Below are 24,830 nucleotides of genomic sequence, written 5' to 3'. Positions count from 1 at the left end.
TGAAATAAGTGCAACCAGGGGACATGGTGGCTCTCTCATGGTATCCATCAAAAGGATACCATTTATGGTCAGAAGCTATTCTCTCAAGATTTTCAGTTGGCTATATGCAGGATAACAGTTGGGATTCTATTTACTTATCAACTTTTAAAAACAATTTATAATTGAGATATAGGGATATGTCTAACATAGCAGTAGCATCAACATTATCTTTTTAACTTGTTTCAAATATAAAATCAACCTAAAATTCCAAATACAGATTATTGACAGTCATGACACCTGAGAGGGAACAACACCACAGCCAAGAAATGAGACACGATGTGTGTTTGCGGTTACCTGAGTTGTGTGCGTTGTTTAGAGGACTGTCTGAGGCACTGTAGGGCCAGGCACCAGGTGAAGGCAGTAAGGTGTTGAGGGGAGGAGTGGAATCTGCAACAAATCAAAGGTGTTAAGCATTACATCATCTGAAGAATTTAGGCACTACTTTTGCATTTGTTTTCACAGAGCTGGGGGCTGGTTTGCCAACTTCATAGATGTCCTCAGGTTTCTTTCTCTAATACCAATAAATATGTATGAAAAATAAAATGTTAGTGGGGATGCAACAGAGGTTTAGATAGCAGCATCTCCTCGTTAATAAGAGAGAATTAACTTTTATTTACTTGCATGAACAATAATAGAAATTAAATTAAAAATGTCAATATAGTTAAATTCCTTAGGTTGGGCAAATTTATTTAAAGAATGCTAAAAACTTAAAAATAATCAAATAAACACAATGACAAGAAAAATGCTTCCTCTATTGTGGTGGGAAATAAGAAATAAGAACAAACTAAGACACTATGGTTGTAAATCACTGTCATCATACCATTCACAGTTAGACAAGGAAGCATGGCAGCTGTTCAAACACTTACCATTATTGTCTTGTAACAACTGGTGCTCACTATCACCGAGGCCAGGGGAGATTGTGTTTCCCATCAAGCTCCCCGGGGTCATGTACGGGTCAGATTCAGGGTCAACACGATCAATTCCCTTCCAGGGAACACCAGGCTGGAACTCTGGGGAAAAGTCACAAATGTCATCTGTTAACAAACAATACTAGAATAAAAACATAAATTGATGAATTGAGTTTTTTTCTTTTCTTTTTTTTTAACCCTAAGGGACCCAAGCTGATTTTGGGGCAATTTTACATCCTTTGCTTTTAAAGCTATTTTCTTGGTCATTATAAGGTCAATCTCTACATGCTATATCTTTTTTTCTTCAGGACAGTCTATACATCCCGATATGCCATCAGTTCACTTGGTACTGCTTACATATTTGATATAAACATGTTAAGCAATTTTTTTTGGTAAAACAAAATTTCTGGATTTTCTACGTTTCATTATAGAAGGTTTCCAGCACACATATCTTTGCATAGTGAGTTGGGGGAGTTTCCCTGGAACCTGACAATATAAGCACCATGATGGTGGGATGTTCTATGACTTCACAATTTATAAAAACATGTTATGTGTGCATGGTGAGAATAAAAGCCATTTTACTGAAATAAACCCATATTCTGCTTAAAACGAAAAATATGACTCACTTTAAAAGAAACGTGCATAAAATAACATACATACAAAACGATATACATCAAAAGGGATTTTCAAGATTCCCTATGGTGTCCCTATTGTGATTATATCAACATACTATTATGTAGAAAATAGTTACAACTTCTATAAGTCTTGGATCATCTTGAGTTGGATCCATTCCAAGAAAAAACATCTTATCATCAGATAATCCACTCTCAAAGCCTGAGCCATTATCCAGATCACTGGGATCAAAGTCTGCAGTGGCATCTTCATAGATGAGTTGTGCCACTTCAGCTGCAGTTGATGTCTTTGATGGCATTTTCCTCCTGACATCGTACACTGATCTGTCAAGCACGTCTTTTCAGCATCCAACACTGACATGTAGCGACCTGACCTGAGCCAATCTGCACATGTGCATGTACAGTAGCGTCCATCTGCAAAATGCGTAAGCCTGTGCTCTTTTGTTGAATTTGAGAGTTTGGAGAAGGTTTTGAGAAGCAAAACTTTCCAATCATTCAGAAAAGGACACAATGTCATGCTTATACTGGACACCCTGTAGGAAGTGGCAGTGATTAAAACTGGATTATGGACGTAGTTTGTCGTAGAGGAAAACATGATAGCCCAGAAGCCAGTAAACTATGTTGTTCTACGGTGCACTGGGCTTCTCTCTCCTTCTATCTTTCCTCTCTGTCCTCCTTAGGGGTGAGTATTGGCAAGGACCTTGCGATACGATATGTATCACGAAACAATATTATCACAATATATTGTGATATTCTGCCCAGTTAATATCAAAATTAAAAGTAGAGATGAAAAATCAAGTTGCTGTATGTGTTCATCGGATGACGATCATGCAGAGGACAAATTGAGTCAAAACTATTTGCTTCAAAACAACCTATTATTTATTAGTGTTATTGCAAATTTTCACTGAAAAAAAGGAAATGCAGTGTTACACACTGCCATCATAAAATAAAGTGCCACAAGTTTCTTTTCACTGAAACTAAACTACTACTGTAGATGTCTCACAGTCACCATTACAACAGACAGCATTGTAACCACTCTAAGAGAGAACATGAAGAATAAAGTACCCCGAGTTACTGACACTGCACAAAAATAAGTAAAAATGTATGCTATTGTGTCAGTCTGAACACTGATCTGAACAGATCATAAAAAAAATGATCGTCGGAGATGTAGTGAGACGCTATGGTAACATACGACTCAGTGGCCCTGGAAGTCCATCCCACACACGTTGGGGCAACTCTTTGTGCTGTGTTTAGAGATGTTTTAACGGCTGTCTTCACCTCCTCATACATGTGGATGCGTTGCGGTATCCTGTAACGAGGCTCCAACAAATGTAGCATCCACCTGAAGCCAACGTTGTCAACTACACTATACGAGCGCAAATCTTTACAAATAAAATGCACCAAGGCCTCTGTGATACGCTGAGCATGAGTTGAGTAAGATGGTAGTAAGTTATCCAGCGTAGTTTGGTTTGGCTCAATACGCCTCTGTGGCTGTTTCTCTGCTAATACCTTGGCATAATCTTGCTACAGTAGGTGTGCTCGTAAATTAGTCATGTTCCCACAATATTTCACGGGTTTTTGTTGGCCATGTTGTTTGGCATTTAAGTCAGTCCGTGTTGGCCACTGTGACTGCATCTACTACAGAAATGGCGCTGCGCCGCACAGCAAAGCGGCTCTACAGCGCCATCTCCCAGAGTGGAGGTGTGGAAGTGGTGCAATTCACAATGCGTATAATACATGAATTGTCCTAAAAAAAAAAAAAAAAGATATTAGGACCTGAAAAATTGATATAAAATTGATATTGATATCAACACACTTGGCCTGAATGGGTCCCTCAGGGTTAAGAGACCATGGTATTAACAGGATTCTGCCCAACAAAGTGTCCATTAAATCAGGAATTGATGGACGATGGATGAACCAGTTGCCTTTGCCAAAATCCACATATCCCAGATAAAAGAGACCTTGAAGGACATTATTCCCGCTTATAACATGGTCACTAACAAAAAAAAACAAAAAAACAAAAACCCATAACCCAATACATGAACTCATATTTTCATGTAATTTAAAATTAGACTCAAATGTATTTTTCCATGCCATGACTCAGTATCCTGCTATGTATCCATCCACCTGAGGCTTTGACTGCTATCTGGAAAGTTGAATGTCTTCCTTAAGGTTCCTATTCGATAAAAAGGACATTCACTATTCCAGGAAATAGAACAGCCATAAAGACCAGCTGGCAGCAGGAGAGGAAAAAAGTAGTCTGCTCTACACCACTGAAAGCAGAGAGCCACCCTTAAGATAGCAAGTTTCAAAGTAAATAACATTTTGTAAAGTTCACAAACTGCAAATATAAGATGATATTAAAGTTTGTGTATCATTGCTTTTATATTGCCAACAGCAATGGCACTTTCCCCTGAATCAAATCTAGATTTTTGAACAAATGGCTCAATGTGACATTCATCTGGTCCGCCCACTTTGTTGTAGAGTCACAGTTCAGCTATTAAAAGCTAAGCTCCACTGTGCTAGCATTTGAGCTGTTAAACTTTGAATACAAATTGACAGCGCATTTAACAGTAACATTATCTGTCTTAACAGACTTGTCACTGTCCCCTGATCAGTATCTACATTATCATGAATTAGTTACATTCAATGTATACTGTCTGTCACATCCTGAGGCAAAGTTGGTAAGTGACAACTGTCAGTAACTTCATAGGGGCAGTGAGTGTGTTACAGTCACACTCATGTAATGTGACAGAGTTTTTCCCACGTAAGTGCTCACTCTTGCAGCCGCTGAATGGAAGCTACTTGTCAAGGATAGCTAGCTGCTATGTCTGCCGCCTCTGAGGAATGCAGCTCTTTCCACAAAAATTTTGGCAAATTCATAAACCGCCATTAACTGCATAAACTGACCATACATTGAGCCTCTACTATATATGGTTATATTATCACTTGGAAAAAATTGCAAAACTCCTAAAAGTGACATATTTACAGCATATGGTGAAAATCAAAGTACATTAGCTTGGCTCAATATCCACAGGTCATAAGAAGCATTAATTTAAGTTGAATAGTCACTTTAATTGGAACTACTAAGTAGGTGTCCGGTTAACAGGGATTAACTAACACCCACCAGACCCCGGCAGCCAATCAGATTCCAGTAAATCACACGGACTATGGTATATGCAAAAAAAACAAAACCTCCTCCTAACACAGTAAAAGTTAATGGAAGGACCTTCACTCTTTCTGGGGGGCGCACTATGCACTACAAAACTTAAAACACAAAGATAACAGTCAGAAATTACTCAGTTATTCTTCTTCTAATTACTCAGTGTTTATACCAATTTTTTGGGACACACAAATTCAAGTCAGCAGTATAATTCGTTAATTTTTCATTTACCAGGGGGCCAGCTGGGTGTAGTGGTAGGCTTGGTACCCATCTTGTTTCCAGGGGTTCGATGCCAAGTATTACCTAACCCATCTCCAACCATCATGTCATATTGAGAGAAGGGTGAGCCCCCCGGCATCTTCATGGGGGTGACAGAACCTGGGGGTTGCAAAGGGGTGACAGTTTGAATCACCTCGATAACACTTAATAACCTTTCATTTCTTTTCTCATCAAAACACAGGAGACACATGAATAAATCTAGAATGCCTCCATTAATAACGAGCAAAAAAAAAATAAAGGGCAATGCCTTGTGCATTAACTTAAACAATTCTTCATTTTGTACTACAAAGCATAAAACACATTCCTCTTTCAAACAAAGCTTTATTGACAATTGTTGTCAGCTAGAGTGGTCTGCAGGCACCCACCAGCTGTAATGTTTGAGCAATCATGTCATGAAATAACAATCAGCCCTTACAGTGGAACACAGGTACTGTAAACTTGGCCCACAATTTGCAAAAGATCTTCTCATACAGCGAGTTGGAATTAATAAAAACCATATATCATAAAATATAATTTTATCGATAGTGCAGCAGGCACCTTACAAATAACTCTGGACTTGATTGCCCGACTGAAAAAGAAAACTATAAATCCAAGGAAACAAGCACCTTGGTACCTTTCCGCAACCAGACAGTTTAAACACAAAACTCAGAATCTGGAGAGAATACGGCGCTCCTCCAAAATAGACGAGTCACATATAGTCTGGCAAGATAGCCTTAAAACAGATAGAAACCCTTAGAACTAGAGCAGCCTACAACTCAGCACTAATCGAGGAACACAAAAATAAACCCCAGGTTCCTCTTCAATACTGTAGCCAGACTGACAGAGAGCCACAGCTCGATTGAACCAAGTATTCCTGTTTCCCTGGGTAGCAAAGATTTCATGGACTTCAATGACAAAATTCTACTTATTAGAGAGAAAATTCTTCTCCTCCTTCCATCTGCTTACAACACGGCACCTATAACCTCAGAAACCTCAGAGGCAGCTGTAGGACCAGACATACACTTTGATAGTTTTGCTCCCATTAGCCTTCATGAGCTGAGAACAATAATTTCCTCCTCAAAACCATCCACCTGTCTCCTGGACCCCATCCCAACTAAGCTGCTTAAAGACTCTCTACCTCTAGTTAGCCCCTCCCTCTTAGATATGATCAATGTGGCGCTGGTATCTGGTTACATCCCACAATCCTTTAAAGTAGCAGTAATTAAACCCCTTCTCAAAAAAACAACAACAACCCTGGATCCAGAAGTTCTACCAACTACAGACCAATATCAAATCTTCCTTTTCTCTCCAAGGTTCTGGAGAAAGCAGTTGCTAAACAGCTCTGTGACTTCTCCACAGCAACAGCTTATTGGAGGATTTCCAGTCAGGTTTTAGGATTCATCCTAGCACAGAAACAGCACTCGTCAGAGTTACCAATGACTTCTTCACTGGCATCAGATGAGGGACTGGTCTCTGTGCTGGTCTGATTAGATCTCAGTGCAGCTGCATACCAGTGACCACCATATCCTTCTACAGAGACTGGAACCTGTCATTGGCATGAAAGGAACCTCTCTAAACTGGTTAAGGTCATATTAACACAGTCGATCTCAGTTCGTATTCCCTTATGATAATCTGATAATAATATGATAATCCCTCTGGAACCACTACAGTCACTTATGGTGTTCCACAAGGGTCTGTGCTTGGACCAGTCCTCTTCACTCTATACCTGCTTCCTCTAGGTCACATTATAAGGAAACACTTGATTAATTTTCAATGCTATGCAGACAATAAACAGCTGTACTTATCAATGCATCCACATGAAACAAATCAGCTGAGTAAACTGGAGGCCTGTCGAAGGGAAATAAAAATATAGATGACCCATAAGTTCCTTTTATTAAACTCTGACAAAACTAATGTTACTGTGCTGGACCAGAAACAGCCTATCTAATGAGATAGGTACCCTGGATGGCATCACCCTGGCCCCCAACTCTACCGCAAGGAACCTAGGAGTTCTCTTTGCTCAGGATCTGTCATTTAACTCCCACATTAAGCAAGTATCTAGGGATGCTTTTTTTCATTTATGTAACACTGCTAAGATCAGACACATCCTTTCTCAACAAGATGCAAAAAAAACTAGTCCATGCTTTTGTCAATTCCCTCCTATCAGGCTGCACCAGTAGGTCCCTAAAGACTCTCCAGCTGGTTCAAAACACTGCGGCCCACGTGTTGACTAGAACTGGTAGAAGAGATGTCTCTCCTGAATTGGCTTTTCTGCATTCGCTTCCTGTCAAATTTTTAACAGAATTCAAAATTCTCCTTCTAACATACAAAATCCTCAACATTCAGGAACCTTCATATTTGACAGAGCTCAAAGTTACCCATTATCCAAGTACAGCCTATCACTCCCAGGATGCAGGGTTACTTGTGGTTCCTAGAATTTCTAAAAGTAGAACGTAGAAAAAGTAGAAAGTAGCCAGAGCCTTCAGCTATCAGGCTCCCCTCCTGTGGAACCGTCTCCTAGTTTTGTTCTGGGAGGCAGACACCCTCTCTAGGTTTAAGAGCAGACTTAAGACCTTCCTTTTTGATCAGGCCTATAGCTAGGGCTGCTTAGGCTGGCCCTTACATATGCCGCTATAGGCTCAGACTGCCGGGGGACGTCCCATGGTGCACTCGGCTTCTTGCTCCTCCCCTCTTTCTTCACTGTCCTCCTGTATGTGTTCTAACTCATATTCTTCTCTGGAGCCTTTGGGCTCCCCACATCCTAGATCCCGCTGCTGGAGGAGGCCACAGACCTGAAGAGGCTCAAGTGGCTACCCATAGCACCACCTGCTCACATCACATCTGTCCATCAGTCTCTTTCTGTTTCTCTCTCTTTATCTCTGTCCCTCTCTTTCTTTCTGTATATCTGTTTTCCTCCATTATCTGTCTTTGTCTCTGCCCCGCTCTCCTGCTCTCTTTCCCCCCAACCGGTCAAAGCAGAAGGCCGTCCCCATTGAGCCAGGATCTGCTTGACGTTCCTGCCTGTTAAAAGGAAGGTTTTCCTCTCTGTTGTTGCAGGATGTGCTTGCTAATGGGAGAATTTTTGGGTGTAAATTCATTGAAGGAGTGTGGTACTAGACCTGCTCTACTTGTAGTGTCATGAGATAACTTTTGTTGTGATTTGGCGCTATCCAAGTAAAACTGACTTGACATATTAAATCACACAGAGTAAACCCAGTTTTAGATGACGTGCTCATGAAAATGGTACAGATGAAGAAACTGACAACCTAAAAAAAAAAAATGCTTCCGGCCACAGCTGAAATCTCACCATTTTTGTGGAATGTGTTCTCAGGTGAAGTGGTATCTGGGGAGGAGTGTCCCTCCATCATCCATTTGAAACGGGACTGCTGACCCCCAAAGTCTTTCATGCCCCCTACCACAGAGCCACCAAGGTCTAGACCCGAGAGATTCACTCCAGAACTAAACCCTGTCCATAGGCACAACAAAACAGAGCCAGAAAGGAAGAGGATCATTTTTAATGTTAAAACACAAAAGATAACCATGAGTGCTTCAAAACTGAACACCCTAGTTAAAAAAAGCAGACAGCAACAAAGAACAGAAATGTGAATATCAAAAAAATTTATCACGGTGCTTACTTATTAGCTTATACCAGGAAATGCAGTGCATACATACTCAAGTGACAGAGGATGGCTTGGAGCATGAGATGTAACCAAACACAAGCAATACAAATCAAAGCTGAAAGGCATATTTTTATTCAGCCTCAAACAACTGTGAAAAGTTCAATTGCTCACCAGAGTATGGTCCGAGCGTCTTCTGGTGCAGGTCAACCACAGATCCAGCTATGCCTTGGTGGGGCAAGGAATCCACCCCGGGCAGTTTGGCACCACCTCCACCATGGTGGGAGGGGGAAAGTTTGGCATTGCTGCCTAAACCCCCAACCTGCTGCTGCTGCCGCTGCTGTTGAAGCACCGCCATGATCCTTGCCAGCTGAAAGGCAACAAACCCAGAGAATGTCCATTTAACAAACAGATGGACGTATACTGAATATACACTCATCAGTCATTACATGATAACCACCTTCTTAATATTTTGTCGGCCCCCTTATGCCACTCAAATAGCTTTGACTTATCGAGGCATGGACTTCACCAGACCTCTGAAAGCGTACTCAAGTATCTAGCAACAAGACATTAGCAATAGTCCCTATTTGTCCGATATGTTCCAAGGTGGAGCCTCTATGGATTGGACTTGTTTGTCCTGCACATCCCACAGATGCTCAACTGGATCGAGATGTGAGGAATTTAGACGTCAATTCAACACGTTGAACTCTTAATGTTCCTACAACTATTCCAGAACCGTTTTGCCACTAAAACAACTTGCCTTCTTCCAAGTGTGTCCTGTGCCATCTCTTCCCTCGGTGAGCCACATCCATACACCTGACAATCCACATGATGTCAAAGAAAATGCTACTCATAAAACCCAGTCCATTGCTCCTTGGTCCAATGCTGATGCTGACATGCACATTGAATCTACTTTTGGGGGTGGACAGGGGTCAGTCAGCGTGGGCTCGCCGCCCAGCCTGTGGCTAAATAGCTCCATATGTAACAAACGACTCACTGGTCCTCATTTACTGTATCAAATGGAGATAAAACAGGAAATGGGCATACACATCTCGGTATCATTATGGATGTGCATAATGTGCACATAGGTGCATATTCATTTTAAAAAAAGACAGTGATTTAAAAAAATGTAGTTTATAGATATCATTGGCACATGGTTAGATGAGGGTTGAGTCATATCATGTGGCAACTACACTGCTTTACATTCATAAGATATTCCATACATGATAAACTCTATAACAGAGCAGGAGAGCATGTTCAACAGTGCACTGATACACACACAAGCTCTGTGTCAGGCTGCCTCAGGACAAACAGCTGTTTGGACCAGTGGAGGGACTCACAGGGGAAAGTTTGTGACACGTCTGTTGGGTTCTGCACAATATTGCACAGATCAGGGTGTTACTGGATGTTTCAATATGCACAGTGGTGCTTCTGCGTCTCCTCTGCACAGCCACTCAATCCGCCAACTGTGTAATGATCATCTATCAATGAAGATTGTCACTAATCAATCAAATATTACAACATCTGCTGCCGTTTGATGACACCAACCTTGCTGACCATTTATTTGTGATTTCAATCGAAACGGCATGTTGCAACTTCCTTTTATTTCACTTTGCAGTCATGTCACAGAAAACCGGTTCATTTGTTCAGGTGTTGCGAAGGTTTAAATTTCAAGGTCAGAGAACATCTCTGTGGCAAGATTACGTATCTCCATGCCGTAAAATCAAGGGTCAAGTCAATTTTATTTATATAGTGGCAAATCACAACAAGTTATCTCATGACACTTAATAAGTAGAATGGGGTGAGGGTGAGGCTTCAAAAACCAGAATGTATTTGGACATTTTAATGAGGACTGTTTTAAGCTGCCTCATTTATCTTCAGTGGGTAATTGGTCAGTCGTGATCGACAAGATAAGACCAGTTTAAAGACTCACACAAGTTCAGTAGTACACCGATTCCTACACTCAGAAGTACACTGGTTTTGTATGCTGGATTGATAAACAAGGGCCACGCAGTGTTCTACCAGAAGCAGAATTAACTTGTGTTGTGCTGCACTAATTCTTCTATGGATGGGAAACACTGCCAAGCCTTCACTTCCCATGCAAATCTAAGAGCCTTTGCAACCCATGACCCTGTTGCCAGTTCCCCAGTCATCCTTAATTAGACCACATTTGATAGGTGCTAACAGCAGATCATAGACCAAACCATTCTACAAGACCTGGAATTTAGGGAGATGCTTTGACCCAGTTGTCTAACCATCACAAAATGCATACTAAATGATCTACCGATTGGTAGATCGATAGATAGATCGATCGATAGATAGAAAACTGATCAGCCATGGCATTAAAACCACAGCCAGGTTTGAGTCTAATCTAAATGTCCTGTAACACATCATATCGTCGTAAGGATTATATAGTTGCATTTTTATCTCATCTACTTGAGGAAGGAGTGGATTTATTCAAATGGTCATTTTGAGGGTTGTAGTGTGAGGTGCTGCTTCGCTATACTGGGTTTGAGTGATAAGTGTGTCTAAGTTTATATGAATCAAGGTGCTGAAATAATAGCAACAACTCCCAGATAAAGCCACTACAGTTCAACAGCACCAGAATAATCTCCAAAATGACATTTAAAATAACTAAATAATCTCTCACAGAGATTCAATTAAAAATTAAAAAGTATGATTGTTATGAAGGGGGACTTTATTGCAGGATGTTTACATTATAGTCAGTCGGAATCAATCATTTTAATGTTTTGGCTGATCAGTACACAAACAGACAGACAGACACTGTGGTTATACCTGTTGAGGGTCAGCCTGCTGCCGCACATTCGGAGTGAACTTCCTCTGGTTTTGCAGCAATTGTTGCTGCTGTTGTGGCTGCTGGAGGAGAAGCTGACAAGCCTAAATAAAAAAAAGAGTCAGACAGAAACAAAGATGAGACACCTACAGAGATAGTAGGGTACATTGCACTAAAACAGTGTTTTTCAACCTCTGCGACGTTAAACACATGGAGGAGGGGGACCAAATATCATTATTGTTTTGAGTACAATAAAAAAAAACATAATAGGGTCTTCGCCCCGGAGGACCTCCGGGCTCTGGCCCTAATTACAACATAAAGGCAATGTGGCTTGCTAGCCCATATTTTGGGCAAGTATTCAGTTTTGAGTTTTGTGTGATTTTTGGTAGTAAACACTCCTACTAAGTCTGATTATTTTTTTCTTTAAACTGAGGATAGTTAAAGCATCTCATAATAGGCATTTCTTAAATTAGCACAATAGCAAAGGAACACTGCAATAGCATTTAAAGAGGTGTTGTGCTGCTTCCTACCAGCTGAAATTGGATGGGAGGAGGGTAGATGCTGCTGAGCATGGCTATATGCTGGGGGGACAGCTGTGGAGGGAACACACCTCCCCCAACTCCTGCCACTCCACCCACACCACCAACACCTCCCATGCTCCCACTGGGTGGGGGCATCTGCTTCAGCATGGAGCCCGGCACCTGGAGATGAATGAAATGTCAAGCAGGCATATTCCTTACCAAAGAAACGCTTTGCTGCTGTAACCACTTCAGACCATATTAGCTTGCTGCTTCCCAATTACGACCAAAACTTTCTCATTAGCTCATTTGTAGCAAATGTCTTAATTTAAGCGTTTATTAAATTCCCTGAGAAGTTAAGTTTCAGTTTGTATTCTGTAGAAGACAGTTTAGAGATGGGGCTTGATGAGTAATTGATTTTGAATCGAAATCATAATTGGAGACAATGCAAATAGCCAATCACAACACCTGCAATTAACCTAGGTATGCAATTATAGAGCACGGTGCGTCTACCCAAAGGTTTTTCGCTGTGACAGTCATGCTAACAAATCAGAAGTGTGTACTCCTCGCCTATTAATCATTGCTAACCAATCAATTTATCAAGCTGTGCTGAGTCTGCCAGAAACATAAGATGCTACACCATGCAGTCCCAAATGATGACTCCTTATTTCCTTGCTTTGTTAACCTATCACTTAATTAAGGCAAGGAATCTGTTTCTCCATGTGATTTTTGATAATCCGGCTCTGCGTGATCCACTCCACTCAGTGCCATTACTTCATGCAGCCAGTAGCGAGGGGTGGAACTTCAGGGCTCCGCTACTTGGCTGGAGTGTGCAGGGTGAGAGCAAGAGATGAAGTGGAAATGGGTCCGAGAGAAGTGCCCGAAATAAGTCACGTACACGTACGAAAAAAACAGCACTTTCAGCAGATCAGCCAAACCAACTCCTTAGGAGGTGTTCTGGTACATTGTTGAGCGTCTCCTTCTATAAGCAAATTGACAATGCAAAATACACATTTTGCCTTTCTATTGATAATTTTGCAGATAAAAATAGAAAAGAGGACTTGTCCCACAACAGACTGTTTTACACCAGCAGTCAACCTACACACTTCCAGTAGCAATGCAATGGATGAAACATAATCAAATATGAAGAATATCATGCAACTGATTGCAAACTTAAGTTTCAGTACCTGAGGTGACAGGAACTGATGAGGCACTTGCGCTCTTATCCCTGGTGACTGGTTTATGGGTGGGACACTGGATTGGTGCCTTGATGGAGCCATCCCTCCACTACTTCCAAGGATACTGTGGCCAGCCTGTGATTCAAGATGGGGAAGAAAAAAACCTTAGAAAAGCCATAATACTCTTTTTGAGAAGAATGAAACATCAAACTTGAAAAGGGATATTTAGGGGTATATTTCCATGTTTATCATCTAGACTATAAAGAATAGAATATACAGATGGTGGGACGGAAACAAGAGGAGCAGTTATCTTACTTGTCTAAAGGGGACAGTGTGACTGAAGTGGGAATGGGGCTTGTAGACAGTGGGTGGTGAGTATAGAGAGAAAGGACCCTCCTCCCCAAGGCTCCCATCCTGATTGGTCAAAGGCAAAGTCTGTCACAGTGACAGCCAATGGAAGACAAATTTGAGTGGAGGTGAGGAGAGGAGGGGGGTTTGGACAAGGAGGACCAGGGAGAAAAGGTATAATCACAAGAGGAAGTAAAGGAAAAAGATCAAGTACAAAGTGTTGATTAGACATGAGAGACAGGGTGCAAAAGTTAGCAGCGAGGCCATACCTTGTCATAGTAGGACCCCGCATCCCCAGGCGCTGTTTCCTTGGAACTAGATGAACGATAAGTAATCCCCCCTCCTCCTTTTCCTCCTTTCCTCATCATGTCACCATTGTAATCCATCATTCCCATGCCTCTTTTCTCCACATCTATCTTCTTCTCCTGAAGTGAACCTGGGGCCAAGTCAATGTTTGAGCCACTGTGATCATCATTCTGTCAAGCAGAAAGTGCCATCATCAGCAGAAGTAGCAGTATGACAATCCACATTATAACGTCAACATGATAATCATCACGCAAGAAATTACCCCCCTTGCTATGTGCTAATGCATTTTGGTAAATGAATGTGATGAGGGCTAAATAATACCAGTATCTGGAAATGACAATGCAGCAGTAAGATAGAATATAAATCTTAATATATCTTACCAGCAGCCCCATATTAGAGAACTGCCTATTGATGGGGCTCATCCACGAATCTCCTCCACCAGCCTTCAGTGGACCCTGAGAGAAGATTTATTCATACTAAGTGAGCAGATGCGATGATTTCAAGTTAATGGATTAGCTTTATTTTGTCTTGAGTGCTGAGTAAAAAAGGGACCAATTCATAAAAACCCCGGAATTTAGCAACGGCAGAGATTCATGACTTTTGGCAAACAACAGAAAAACCTTCTCAAAAAAGCAACACATTCTTTTAATTTACTATAGTGTAGGTCCCAGCACAAAGGGTCTTTATTTTCTGAATGGTGTATTTTTTCAATGCCATTAATTTTCCAACCTTGCTGCTGGGCTTCTTGCCAGCATGGCTGTGTCCCCAACCCCCGTTGCTACCCTGTCCCCATGATGATCCGCTTCCCTGGGAGCCAGTGCTGTTCCACATGCCCCCTCCCTCCTCCTCTTCCTCCCAGCTTGAGTGATGTGAGGCTTCTGTAGAGCCCTCCTTGTCTCCCCATCCATCTTGCATAGACTTTGATCCTGCAGGGAAAAGGGGAAAAGGGGTCTGTTAATGCCATAATCACTTTGTGGAAAAATAATTTGCAGGTGTAACATTTCCATTTTTGTTTCCTGTAACTATAAATCATGTAGATGTCCCAAATGCAATGCATCATATATCGTAAAGAAAACCTGGCTTAACAAACAGTTCAAACCTCAAAATCAGACAGTGCGCATCACTCACAGACTAACTGTAATTCAATACAGACATGATCAAGGCTTCATCAAAACCGCTTCTTTTAGTGCATTATAACCCTTATCATGCATTTTCTGACCAGATTTTAGAGAGCTGGGAGTAGGATTTCCCCAGCTTGCCATTTTCCCTCCAGCATCATCAGGGTCCCCCCAGCCAGTAGGGGCATCAGTTGGCTTTCCCCAAGCTGCTGTGCCATTGTCTATTGGAGGACTAGATGGCGAAGTACCACCCCAAACAGAGGTACCTGGGGATACACAAAAGCAAAAAATTTTATCTTGACCCTGGCACGGGAATTCAAAGTATTTACCAAATGACCACTACTCCATGTTTTCAAACACAGCGATCCAAGTCAAAGCCAATTCCCTGCATCCACTATATTACAACAGGAAAACAAGCTCATACATAGTCTGTTTATTTTAACTCAGCTGTGCTCAGTTGGTACATCTACTGCAGCTACACTACCGTGGAGGATGCAAGCAGATGGCTGACTTTAAAAATACTACACCTCCAGTGACTCCCTTATGTTTTCCACTGAACCTCCACAATCACCTATAAAACAGCTGGATCCACCTTTCAATCAAGGCAGTAGTGGGAGCTTTGCACTTCAAAATGATTTTCAAATATACAGCTCTTTATCTTCAGTTAATTTAAGAAACAAACTCCAATTCAAACATTTGCTTTAAATAAATGACTGCATAGATTCATAGAAAAGGTTGAATGTCACTTTAACAGGAGATTAATAAGTTTTACAATGTGTTAAAACAATAGAGTTTCTGGTGTCTTACTAGTTGTTGCAGCTTTCCCTGGTCCATGGCCAGCGTTCAAGTCCCTGTTACCTCCAAGTCCTGTAGCCTGCCTGCTAGGCTGCTGCTGTATAGGAGGTCCTTGCAGTTGCTGCTGTTGCTGCTGCTGCTGCTGCTGAGTCTGACCATGCAATTGCTGACCAGCAGGAGCGCTGTTCTTGTCCCACAAGTTAACCGGCTTGAAGTTGTAATTGATTGGGTCACCCCAAGCTGATGTTCCATCATCAATCTCGTTTTTTCTGCTTATAGACTGAGGTGAGGGTTCCTCCCAACCACTTGGTTCAGATCCACTTCCTCCTCCTCCTCCAGGGCCACCAGGCATGGGCCCCGAGGTCCAGCCTGAGCTTTGGTTCTGGGCTTGGGAGACAGGTTTTCTCACCCCACCCCCTTGCATAGCCCCTTGGTCCATTGCTGGCTGCTGCTGTGGAGGCTGGTTGCGGGATTGTGATTGTTGCTGTTGCAGTTGTGCCTGCAGGCCTGTAATGGAGCCTGACTGGCTGTTTGGCATCTGGTGGGTTTTGATTCCTCCATTCCAACTTTGATTGGGTTTGGACCCCATGCCTTCAACAACACCTATCCCTCCTCCTCCACTCCCTCCTCCCCCCACCCCCCAGGTTCTCCTGGAGCCACCCTCATCCCAGGTTCCCCAGCCACCAACACCTAAATCCCCACCTGAGTTTCCTCCTCCTTTCTTCTGTTCTTCTTCCCATCCCCCACCTCCACTAGTTGATTTAAAGTCTTGCTCTCCCCAGCCATTTCCTCCTCCATCCCCTGCTATCTCCTTCCACCCTCCTGCTCCTTTGTCCTCCTTACTTCCATCCCAGCTTCCACTCAATGGATCACCCTTTTGACCAGGATCACCCCATCCTCCACTTCCTCCTCTACCACTTCTCCATTCATCATTTCCCCAACCTTTGGCCTCCTGGCCATCCACAGTCCCCATTCTTCCTCCAGCCCAGCCTGAAGCCTTGACCTGATGACTATGTCTAGGTATTACACCTGACCCCATACCAATTCCTGTTGTGTTCACAAGCTCAGATTGTGAGACACCAAGATTCCTCATGTTGGGGCCAGAAGGTGGTGGGGCCCTACCAGATATCGAGGCCCCACCACTGCTACTGTTGCTGCTGCTCTCCCAGCTGTCTCCTGTGGACCCAGCACATGAAACCAGAGAAGGGTTGACCCCTGGACAAGAATCAGCAATTAAAGTTCTAGGCCCACCAGAATACTGAGAGGAACCACCCAGAGAAGATGGATGTTTTGATGTAGCTGATGACAGTCCACTTTTATTCTGTCCGACGGGATCCTCAACATTCCAGGATGTGTTTTGTCGGATCTGTGTTTGGCCCCAGCCTGTGTTGGATAGGACCCGAGGGTCCAGATCAGACCGGCTGAGCAAGTTTTGTAAGGCAGCTTCAGCATTAGGTGCCTGGCGTCGAGGACGACTGTGACTGCCATTAGGCTCCCTTCCACTTCTTGATTTTCCACCACTGGAAGATGATCCTCCCCGCACTCCCTGTCCTTCTACTCCCTCACCCCATTCCCCTGTTTCACCCTCTCCTTTCTGATTGTCCCAAGCTCTGGTCAAACCAATGGCTGTTGTGGAGGAGGTGGCAACAGGAGGGTTTCCAGCTGTGCTGCCCCCACTACTGCTGCTGTTACTACTACAGGCTCCACCAGAACCCTCTCCTTCTGTAATAGCTCCAACAGTACCAGTGGAATTCCCACCCCAGTCCCCACTGGACACCCCTCTCTCCCCTCCTGCTCCTGATGTCCCCCACCCTCCCTGAGATACCCCGGAGGATTGACTACTGTTTCCTCCAGTTCCAGCACTACCCCAAGCATTAACCCCAGTAGTGGAACCCAGATAACCCCAACTTGAGGTCCCACTGTCCCCTTCTGCAGTTCCAATTCCCCCCATGCCACCTTCTCTACCCTCCCATCCATCAGTCTTTGAGGCACCCGTTTTGGTGTTAGTTGCAGGGTAAGAAGGATGTCCTCTCCATGAGGAGGAAAGATTGTGGTCTCCCATATTCATCCCACCACCTCCAATACCACAGCCTATTCCTCCCCCAACCCCTTCTCCCCCTGTGATTTTTGGTCCCGCTGATTCACTGTCCCATTTCCCCCCTCCCATATCTCTGTCTCTAGATTGCATTTGGTGAAGTTGGTGCTGATGGGTACTTGATTGATTCACAGATAAAGGTGGGTGACTCCCCAGCACCCCGCCTGCCCCAGCTGCCAGCCCCACAGATGTAGAGTTGTTGGCAGACAAAGTCCCTCCAGGGCTCTGGTGATGGAAGGACGATGAACCTCCTTCCCCAGCAGCAGCAGGCCCATCCTGCTGCACCAGGGCAGGCCAGGCCGAAGGGTTGGCATTTGGATTGAAGTTGGCACCTAGAATCCCACTGCTGCCGTCAATGGGGCCATTATCATCATGGCTCCCTGGCACAGCGGAGGCTTTGGAAAGTGAGGAGGGTTGCTGTAGCAGAGGCCCAGCTGCGGCTACTGCATTTCCTCCTCCAAGATGACCCTGGGAGGCAGCCGTCCCCCACGCCACACTACCGGACGACTGCATACATTCATTGGGCAAAGAGAACAAGGAAGTGGGTGAGGATTGGTGGCCAGAGGCACTGATGCTGTTCACAGGCATTCCATTGTTGCTGCTGCCCCCTCCAGCCACAGTGAAAGAAGTTCCTCCTCCATCACTACCAGCGATGCTAGGCCACTCCTCCAGGTCATTCCCATCAACAATCACCTTCTCCCTGCCCTGAGAGGAGGCCTGGCTGCCTGAGCTTGCCCCCCACATGGAATTTGCATAATTAGAAGTAGTAGTAGAAGCAGCAACTGATGATGAGGTGAGGGCCAATGAGGAGGTAGCTGCACCAGAGTCTGAATAGATAAATTGCACAAAATACTGTCTTTAGGGTCAAGAGAAATACTATTAGGAATAATCTACATGACCTTTACATTAAATGTTTAAATTTGTCCTTAAACATCAACAAAACTTACCTGAGACAGCAGCCATGTTTGCATTGGGGCCTTCCCCTCCGCCCCCACCCAGCAGCATGGAGGACAGTGGTGGCTGACCCCTTTTCAGTAGCACTTTATGGTCCTGCTGGCAGCGGAATCGCGGCGGCACTTCTCTCGGCATGTAGCGGGGTAGCTGCGGGGGCGCCTGGGCTCCGCCTCCGCTACTTGTACTCCCGTTTCCAGTAACACCGGGACTGCCAGTGATGGAGGAAGAACTGGTGGTGGAGGTGGGCTGTCCGTTGGCCACTGCAAGGCGCTTGGCATTGTTGCCACCCTGTAACTGGGTAGCAGCACTGCCAGAGCCTGAGGTGGCTGGGGATGGGGAAGCAGAGGGGGTGGGTCCAGGGCTGGGGGAGGCAGAGCTGCTCTGAGTTGTAGCAGCCTGGGCAGATGTTGGCTTGGTCAAGTCTAGCACTGCTCCAGGGGAAAGGTTGAAAAAGAAGGGAAGAGGATAAATGTTTACACATTATAACCTTGTTCATCTTCAGGATATAATGTGCAGAGATTTTGACTCCAAGTTCTAACCATCAAAACCACCAAAATGTAGTCTTTTCTTTTGGTGCCACCATATGGCAAATATTTATGATATGCACTGTCAAGAGTAGAGGATGAAACTTCCAACTTATCTTCCCTATAACTATCGGAATCTAAATTTATAACAGCTTAAGTTTGCAAATATGGTAGAAATGTCTGCTTCTTTGAAAATGTCTTGTGTTGCTTACCTTTGTTCTTTTGTTCTGTGACCTAAAATGAACAGAATAAACATGACTTGCTTAACCAGTTCTTTAAAAAGCATCATGACATGTATCATGACATAAATACATTTTATCGACTGAAGTCAGTGAGGACTCTGAAGTTTGTAGCACTTCAAAGTCTGTCTAAGTGGGTGAGAAAAACAAGACTTTTATCAAGGAGCACTTGGTCAGTAACAGAATAACAGATAGAAATTACTGATGAGAAAATTACTGTGAGCTTTCAATCCTGAACTTGCCATATTTAATCTAATTATTTCAAAATGTTTAAATTGTTTTTATCATTAGGATGCCAACAGTGAGGAAGCCGAGAGAGACTGCATAGACACCATTGGGAGTTAATGTGATCTGAGAAGGTGCTGATGATGAGGAAAAGCCATAGGATGTTGGAGTGGCGATTGAGGGTGTGGAAGTGCAATGCAAGCTGGGAAGTATTTCCTTTGGATCTGCCATTCTTTTTGGACAAATAAGTTAAGATCTTTGGACTAAAAAAAAAAAAAAAAATTAAAAAAGACTGTCAGCATGGTCAGTAACCTCATATAACAAGATAATTCAATATAAGCCTGAGTGGCATTAAACATTTCTGCTGCTGATGGACAGATTAATTCACGAAATTAAGGACTGACAGATCTTGTCTGATCCACAGCATCTTTATGTACCGAGCTCATCAAAACAGTGAGGTATGGAAGGAAATTGAGGAGTGAACAAATGGTGTACAAATAATTTATTCAATGTGGTTTGGAGCCTGATCAGAGTCACTGATAAGGGATCTAACCAAGAATTCAATCTGAGGACAGTGCTAATTAAAAAAGTTAAACACAACTCATTTGCTGTGGGAGAGACAACAGACACACATGTGCATCAGGTGATCACATATGAGAACTCTGCACCTGCAGTAATTATTTTTCCTCTACAGTGCTGGGTGGTATGACCAAAAAAATTATATCACTGTATTTTCCTAAATTCTAACAGTTTCATGGTATAATGGTATTTTCTCATGCATCATCAGCTGTTCACAACACTTTCTATTGGTAGAGAGATGAATTACTGCTGTATATTGACTTAAGATGGACTATTTTACCATCACGATGAATATCATTGGAGAATAATAATTCCACACTAGTAGTAATAAAAGGTTTGCAGGTTTGGCCCCAGAAAATTATGCTATTTCGAATAACAGCCACTCATGGATCTAATGAAGTGAAGAATCCAAATGTAAGGACAATTGTAGTCAAAATAAAAGAACTTTTACTGTGTAAACTTCACAAGAAAAACTTTTAGAAAAACAATACAAAATGTAGTGCAACTTGAGCAAATTGCCCATGTTGCTGCCTCGGGCGACAAATTTCGCTTGACAACACTTCCATATAATGGTTGTTTTGTCGACGTCTGACTTTTTGAAACCAAAAAAACACAAAAAAAAAAAAACCCACCAAACAACAGACACTGCTCCTCTTTTCATGTCATCATGTTCTACTAGTTCTGCAGCTTTGAGTTCGGAACTTTCAATATCTGTCCTATCCATCTTCACTGTAACGCAACACCAGAGCACTATTTTATGTTTACCCCCACCAAGCAGTGCACTTGTACCATGTATGTTTAGAAGCGCAACGTTGAAAAGCATCCGTGTGAAACAGTGTCGCACAGCACAGTGATCCGAACGTTGTGGACTAAAATACTGTTGTATTTCATTCCACACATTCTGCACAGAGTTCCAAACATTGTTGAATCAAATACACCAGTATTTGGTATGAACTGGTACACCACCCAGCACTATTCCTCTAATAACTAAGTTAGGTTAAAAATATGCTGCAGTGGTGGTTAGGAAAACAGTTGTACTCCTGCTAGCATAGACAGTTGGTTTGGGGCTCTGCAAAAATGTTTGTCTGCATGTGCTTGCCTGGTGGGAGGTGATGACACTCAACAATCATTTGTTTTTCTGGGATACTTATCTACCACATCTTGATGCCAGGTCGGACTGGATCCTCGTATACCTTTTTTTTTCTCCCTTTAGTTCCACACAGCAACTTACCCAAAACCCAAATAACAAAAAACAATAACCATACTCACCTTCTGAGAGGCTTCCCTTTTCCTTTTTTCTTCTTTTTTCCTTTTCTTGTCTTCCATGAACTACTGATCCTGTCCTGATGCCCCTTTCTTCTAGAAGGTACAAGTAGAACATTCAATATTTTGCATGCCAATTGTATAACTAGTGGCTCTTGATTGTGAACTCCATCACAACTGTTACATAGGTATGCAAGCCTATATATTTGTGGCTCAGGTACTGCAGGCTGAATAGGATAAATCTGCAATCAGGGATTAGAGGAAAAAAAAGCTTCTGGATGTGGACTACAAAAGTTATTTATGTCAAAAGCATGCAGAATACATAAGCTGGTTACATTTAAGTTCAACAAATTTAAACCATCAACAAGCGCCTCAATGAAATTAGATGACTTCTGTTGTCAACAAACAATATTAGTAGGGCTGGGTTTAAAAAATCGATTTAATCCATCTGAATCAATTTTCCTTTTAATGGTTTGATATCGATTCTTAAAATCCACAGATTGATTTCTAACTCACAGAGAACAGCCTGTTTATCAACTTTGGCAGTCTCGCGTGATCAGCGGTTGGCGCCAGTTTTAATGGAATGTGATCTCGCGAGAATTCACTACCAGTCAAGCAAACATGGCGGAAAGAATCACAACCCTGAAGGCACCCCCAGCGAGATTAAAGGCCGATGTTTGGGTGCACTTTGGTTTTAAGGACGGAGAAAACGACGACTTGAGGGGAAAAAAAGCAATATGCAAACCATGCAACGGGATGGTAAAGTACTGTGGGAATACGACAAATCTCTGCAACCACTTTCAAGACATCACCCAGCAGAAACCCAGTCGACACGGCTCAAACAACGCAGCCTGGAGCAGGTATTGGCCCCTAAATTACCGGCAAACTCACAACGTGCACAGAAGATAACTGAGGCTGTCGCAGTTTTTATGTGCAAAGACATTCGACCTTACAGCATCGTGGAAAACGACGGTTTACGAGGTCTCATAAAAACTTTGGAGCCACGCTACATTTTGCCGACTCACAAACACCTACGGTAAGTGAAGTGACAATACTAAACATGTACGCAAGCTTTAAACAACGCATCAAAACTTCGCTTCAGTCAGCAGAGAATGTGGCACTGAATTGTAATTGTTGGACGTGTCCTGTTTATGTGTGTCATCTTTGTAGATACTTTATTTAAATTGTCTATCTTGTCATTTATTTTAATTAAATTTATATTCATTCATTTTTTTGTGTTGTCAGTTACTTGGTCATGTTTACATAAAAAATCAATGTCAAATCAAATTGAAACAAATCGGACCTTGGAAAATCGAATCGAATCGATTTGGAAAATCTGAATCAATACCCAGCCCTAAATATTAGTCATGTTAATACGCCAAAAACACAAATATGTAAAGCCTGACAAGAGATCAGTCAGAGGTTCAAGAGCCATCCTTATGCTTTGTTTCTGACACGTAATGTGAATGAATCTTCAAGACCATGCTCAACTGACACTGCAATCCAAGTACACCAAATGCAGGCTGAAAAGAACACAGCAATAATCCAATCCCAGGAAGTATCTAAGCACATATTAATAATCAAACATAAAATGTCAAATCAGAGGAGACTGTTAAAGAGAATATAATTTCCTAATACGTCTTGGTCCTGATGGTGTGCGCAGTTGTTTCGTTTTAGTCTTACACTTCCAGCAGGTAATATCTCCAGATTAACACAAAACGCACCAACATCCTCCCCGAAGCGTTTCTGACCTAGGCCTAGTGCATCAGAGAAGGAGACCAAATAATTAATATTACGACCTGCAAGATTAACAATCAGCTAGTGCTATTTAAAACACTGTTGAGCAATGCCGGTCGATGTTGCAGTAACTGTTGTCCCGTCTCATTAGCGTTCAACGTTGGATAATGTCATATCAAAAGAAGAGCTAAGCCACTGACTGCAGAAAGCAGAACTATGTTGGTAGTCATCGACATTGAGGCAATTCATGTCACTAAAACAGGCAGGAATATAAATGAACAAACCCACGCATGCCCACCCTAGTTCATACAAAAGACATGTTTATTAGTAGATGACAACCATTTCGTCGTTAGCAAATAAGGAATTATTTTGTTTCTATGAACGGAACAGCACACAAATTAGCAATTAAGGCCAAGACGCAACAAGCTGTCAACCAATGCAAGTGTGACAACTAATGCTACTTTGTTCTAAAAAACCAACAAATGCACAAAGCCATGAACCGATACAAAACAGCAAAAAAAATGTTAAGTTATGGCAATGCTAACGGCATAGCCAATAGCTAGGCTAATGACTGCAGCTACAAGTAGCCTCGGTAATGGCGTTAGCATGATCAGCAAACCCAACTGCATTTTGGCAGGGCGTCACTTCAGTAGAAAACCTACAGATTATTGTGATTCGGCATACATGTATTGTAAGTGTACAAGAAAATGCAAGAAATAGTACGTACGCTAGTTACTCACCTCAGGAATCACATATGAATAAAGCTAGCGTGCTAGCTAGCTTAGCTAAAGTGCTTCAGTGCGGGTATTTTTTTTCTTTTAGCTTTTTGAGGCATTCGTCAAGGCTACAAGAACAGCAACGCCTAATGTCAAGTAAATGGCAGATGAAGACAATACGTACGTTATAAGCTACAAGTCTGTTAATAAGTAATATCGTTGTTATAGTGTAAACCCTAATGTGCAGAAAATATTTAGTCTCAAAGCGCTGAGGAGTCAGTCGGTTGACGGGCGGCCATTTTGCTGCTCATCATGAAGCGTCTGTAAAGGACAGCTGCGTAGAAGCTCTCTGACTGGCTGGCCCCTGCCGGGAGGGATGCATAAAACACGCTTGTTGACCATCAACTTTCGACAGTCATTCTTAGACCTACCGTGTGGAAAAGCTGAAACTTAATGTTGAAGTATAGACTTAAGCTTTTACCAGACAGTGTTTAATTCGCAGTGCGTTAAATTTTTTTAATATTCCTTTTCCGATACACATGGGCCCAAAAAAGAGATGTGCCAAGAAAAGGTTTTAGGAGGAGAATTTCGAAGGCATGATAGAAGAGAACAAAGGAAGAAAAATGGAAATAATTACTTTAGAGCTCATGTTCGCATTCAAGGTGTGATCAAAATTCGTTAGAGACATAACCACAGGAAGTCCCAGTTTGATGGTTACCTTTTTTTACAGGTTCCCAGGTGGTATATGGAAGTAAGTGGATTCCAGCATAGACATACGCGCTAGCTGCTTTACCCTGGTTTTTGGCTGCCAGTGGTCGTGGAAG

General features: G+C 42.6%; 1 protein-coding gene across 3 annotated transcripts in view; it reads right to left on the bottom strand.

Annotated features, from left to right (window-relative positions):
• Positions 1-24,320, bottom strand: part of tnrc6ba (trinucleotide repeat containing adaptor 6Ba) — a 28,281-nt gene extending 3,961 nt beyond the window's left edge. The window contains exons 1-18 of one of the 3 annotated variants that reach the window (XM_086195295.1): positions 24,031-24,320; positions 21,560-21,649; positions 19,460-19,481; positions 18,717-19,151; positions 15,687-18,596; positions 14,981-15,145; positions 14,491-14,687; positions 14,142-14,216; positions 13,725-13,931; positions 13,423-13,542; positions 13,117-13,242; positions 11,942-12,112; positions 11,414-11,515; positions 8,792-8,987; positions 8,308-8,466; positions 4,974-5,120; positions 906-1,049; positions 334-426 (exon numbers count right to left, since the gene is read on the bottom strand). In XM_086195295.1, coding sequence (XP_086051421.1) covers positions 334-426; positions 906-1,049; positions 4,974-5,120; positions 8,308-8,466; positions 8,792-8,987; positions 11,414-11,515; positions 11,942-12,112; positions 13,117-13,242; positions 13,423-13,542; positions 13,725-13,931; positions 14,142-14,216; positions 14,491-14,687; positions 14,981-15,145; positions 15,687-18,596; positions 18,717-19,151; positions 19,460-19,481; positions 21,560-21,616 — 5,326 coding nt within the window. In that variant the 5' untranslated portion in view covers positions 21,617-21,649; positions 24,031-24,320. The remainder of the gene's footprint in view (positions 1-333; positions 427-905; positions 1,050-4,973; positions 5,121-8,307; positions 8,467-8,791; positions 8,988-11,413; positions 11,516-11,941; positions 12,113-13,116; positions 13,243-13,422; positions 13,543-13,724; positions 13,932-14,141; positions 14,217-14,490; positions 14,688-14,980; positions 15,146-15,686; positions 18,597-18,716; positions 19,152-19,459; positions 19,482-21,559; positions 21,650-24,030) is intronic. The other 2 variants (XM_086195296.1, XM_086195297.1) reach the window with 2 other exon arrangements.
• Positions 24,321-24,830: the final 510 nt, after the last annotated feature.

Source organism: Aulostomus chinensis, chromosome 23, assembly GCF_037954235.1.
Source record: "Aulostomus chinensis isolate RoL2024-O1b breed Wild chromosome 23, RoL_Achi_v1.0, whole genome shotgun sequence".
NCBI lineage: Eukaryota > Metazoa > Chordata > Actinopteri > Syngnathiformes > Aulostomidae > Aulostomus > Aulostomus chinensis.
Note: the sequence above shows the minus strand (reverse complement) of the source record. Positions and strands in the feature narration are given on the sequence as shown.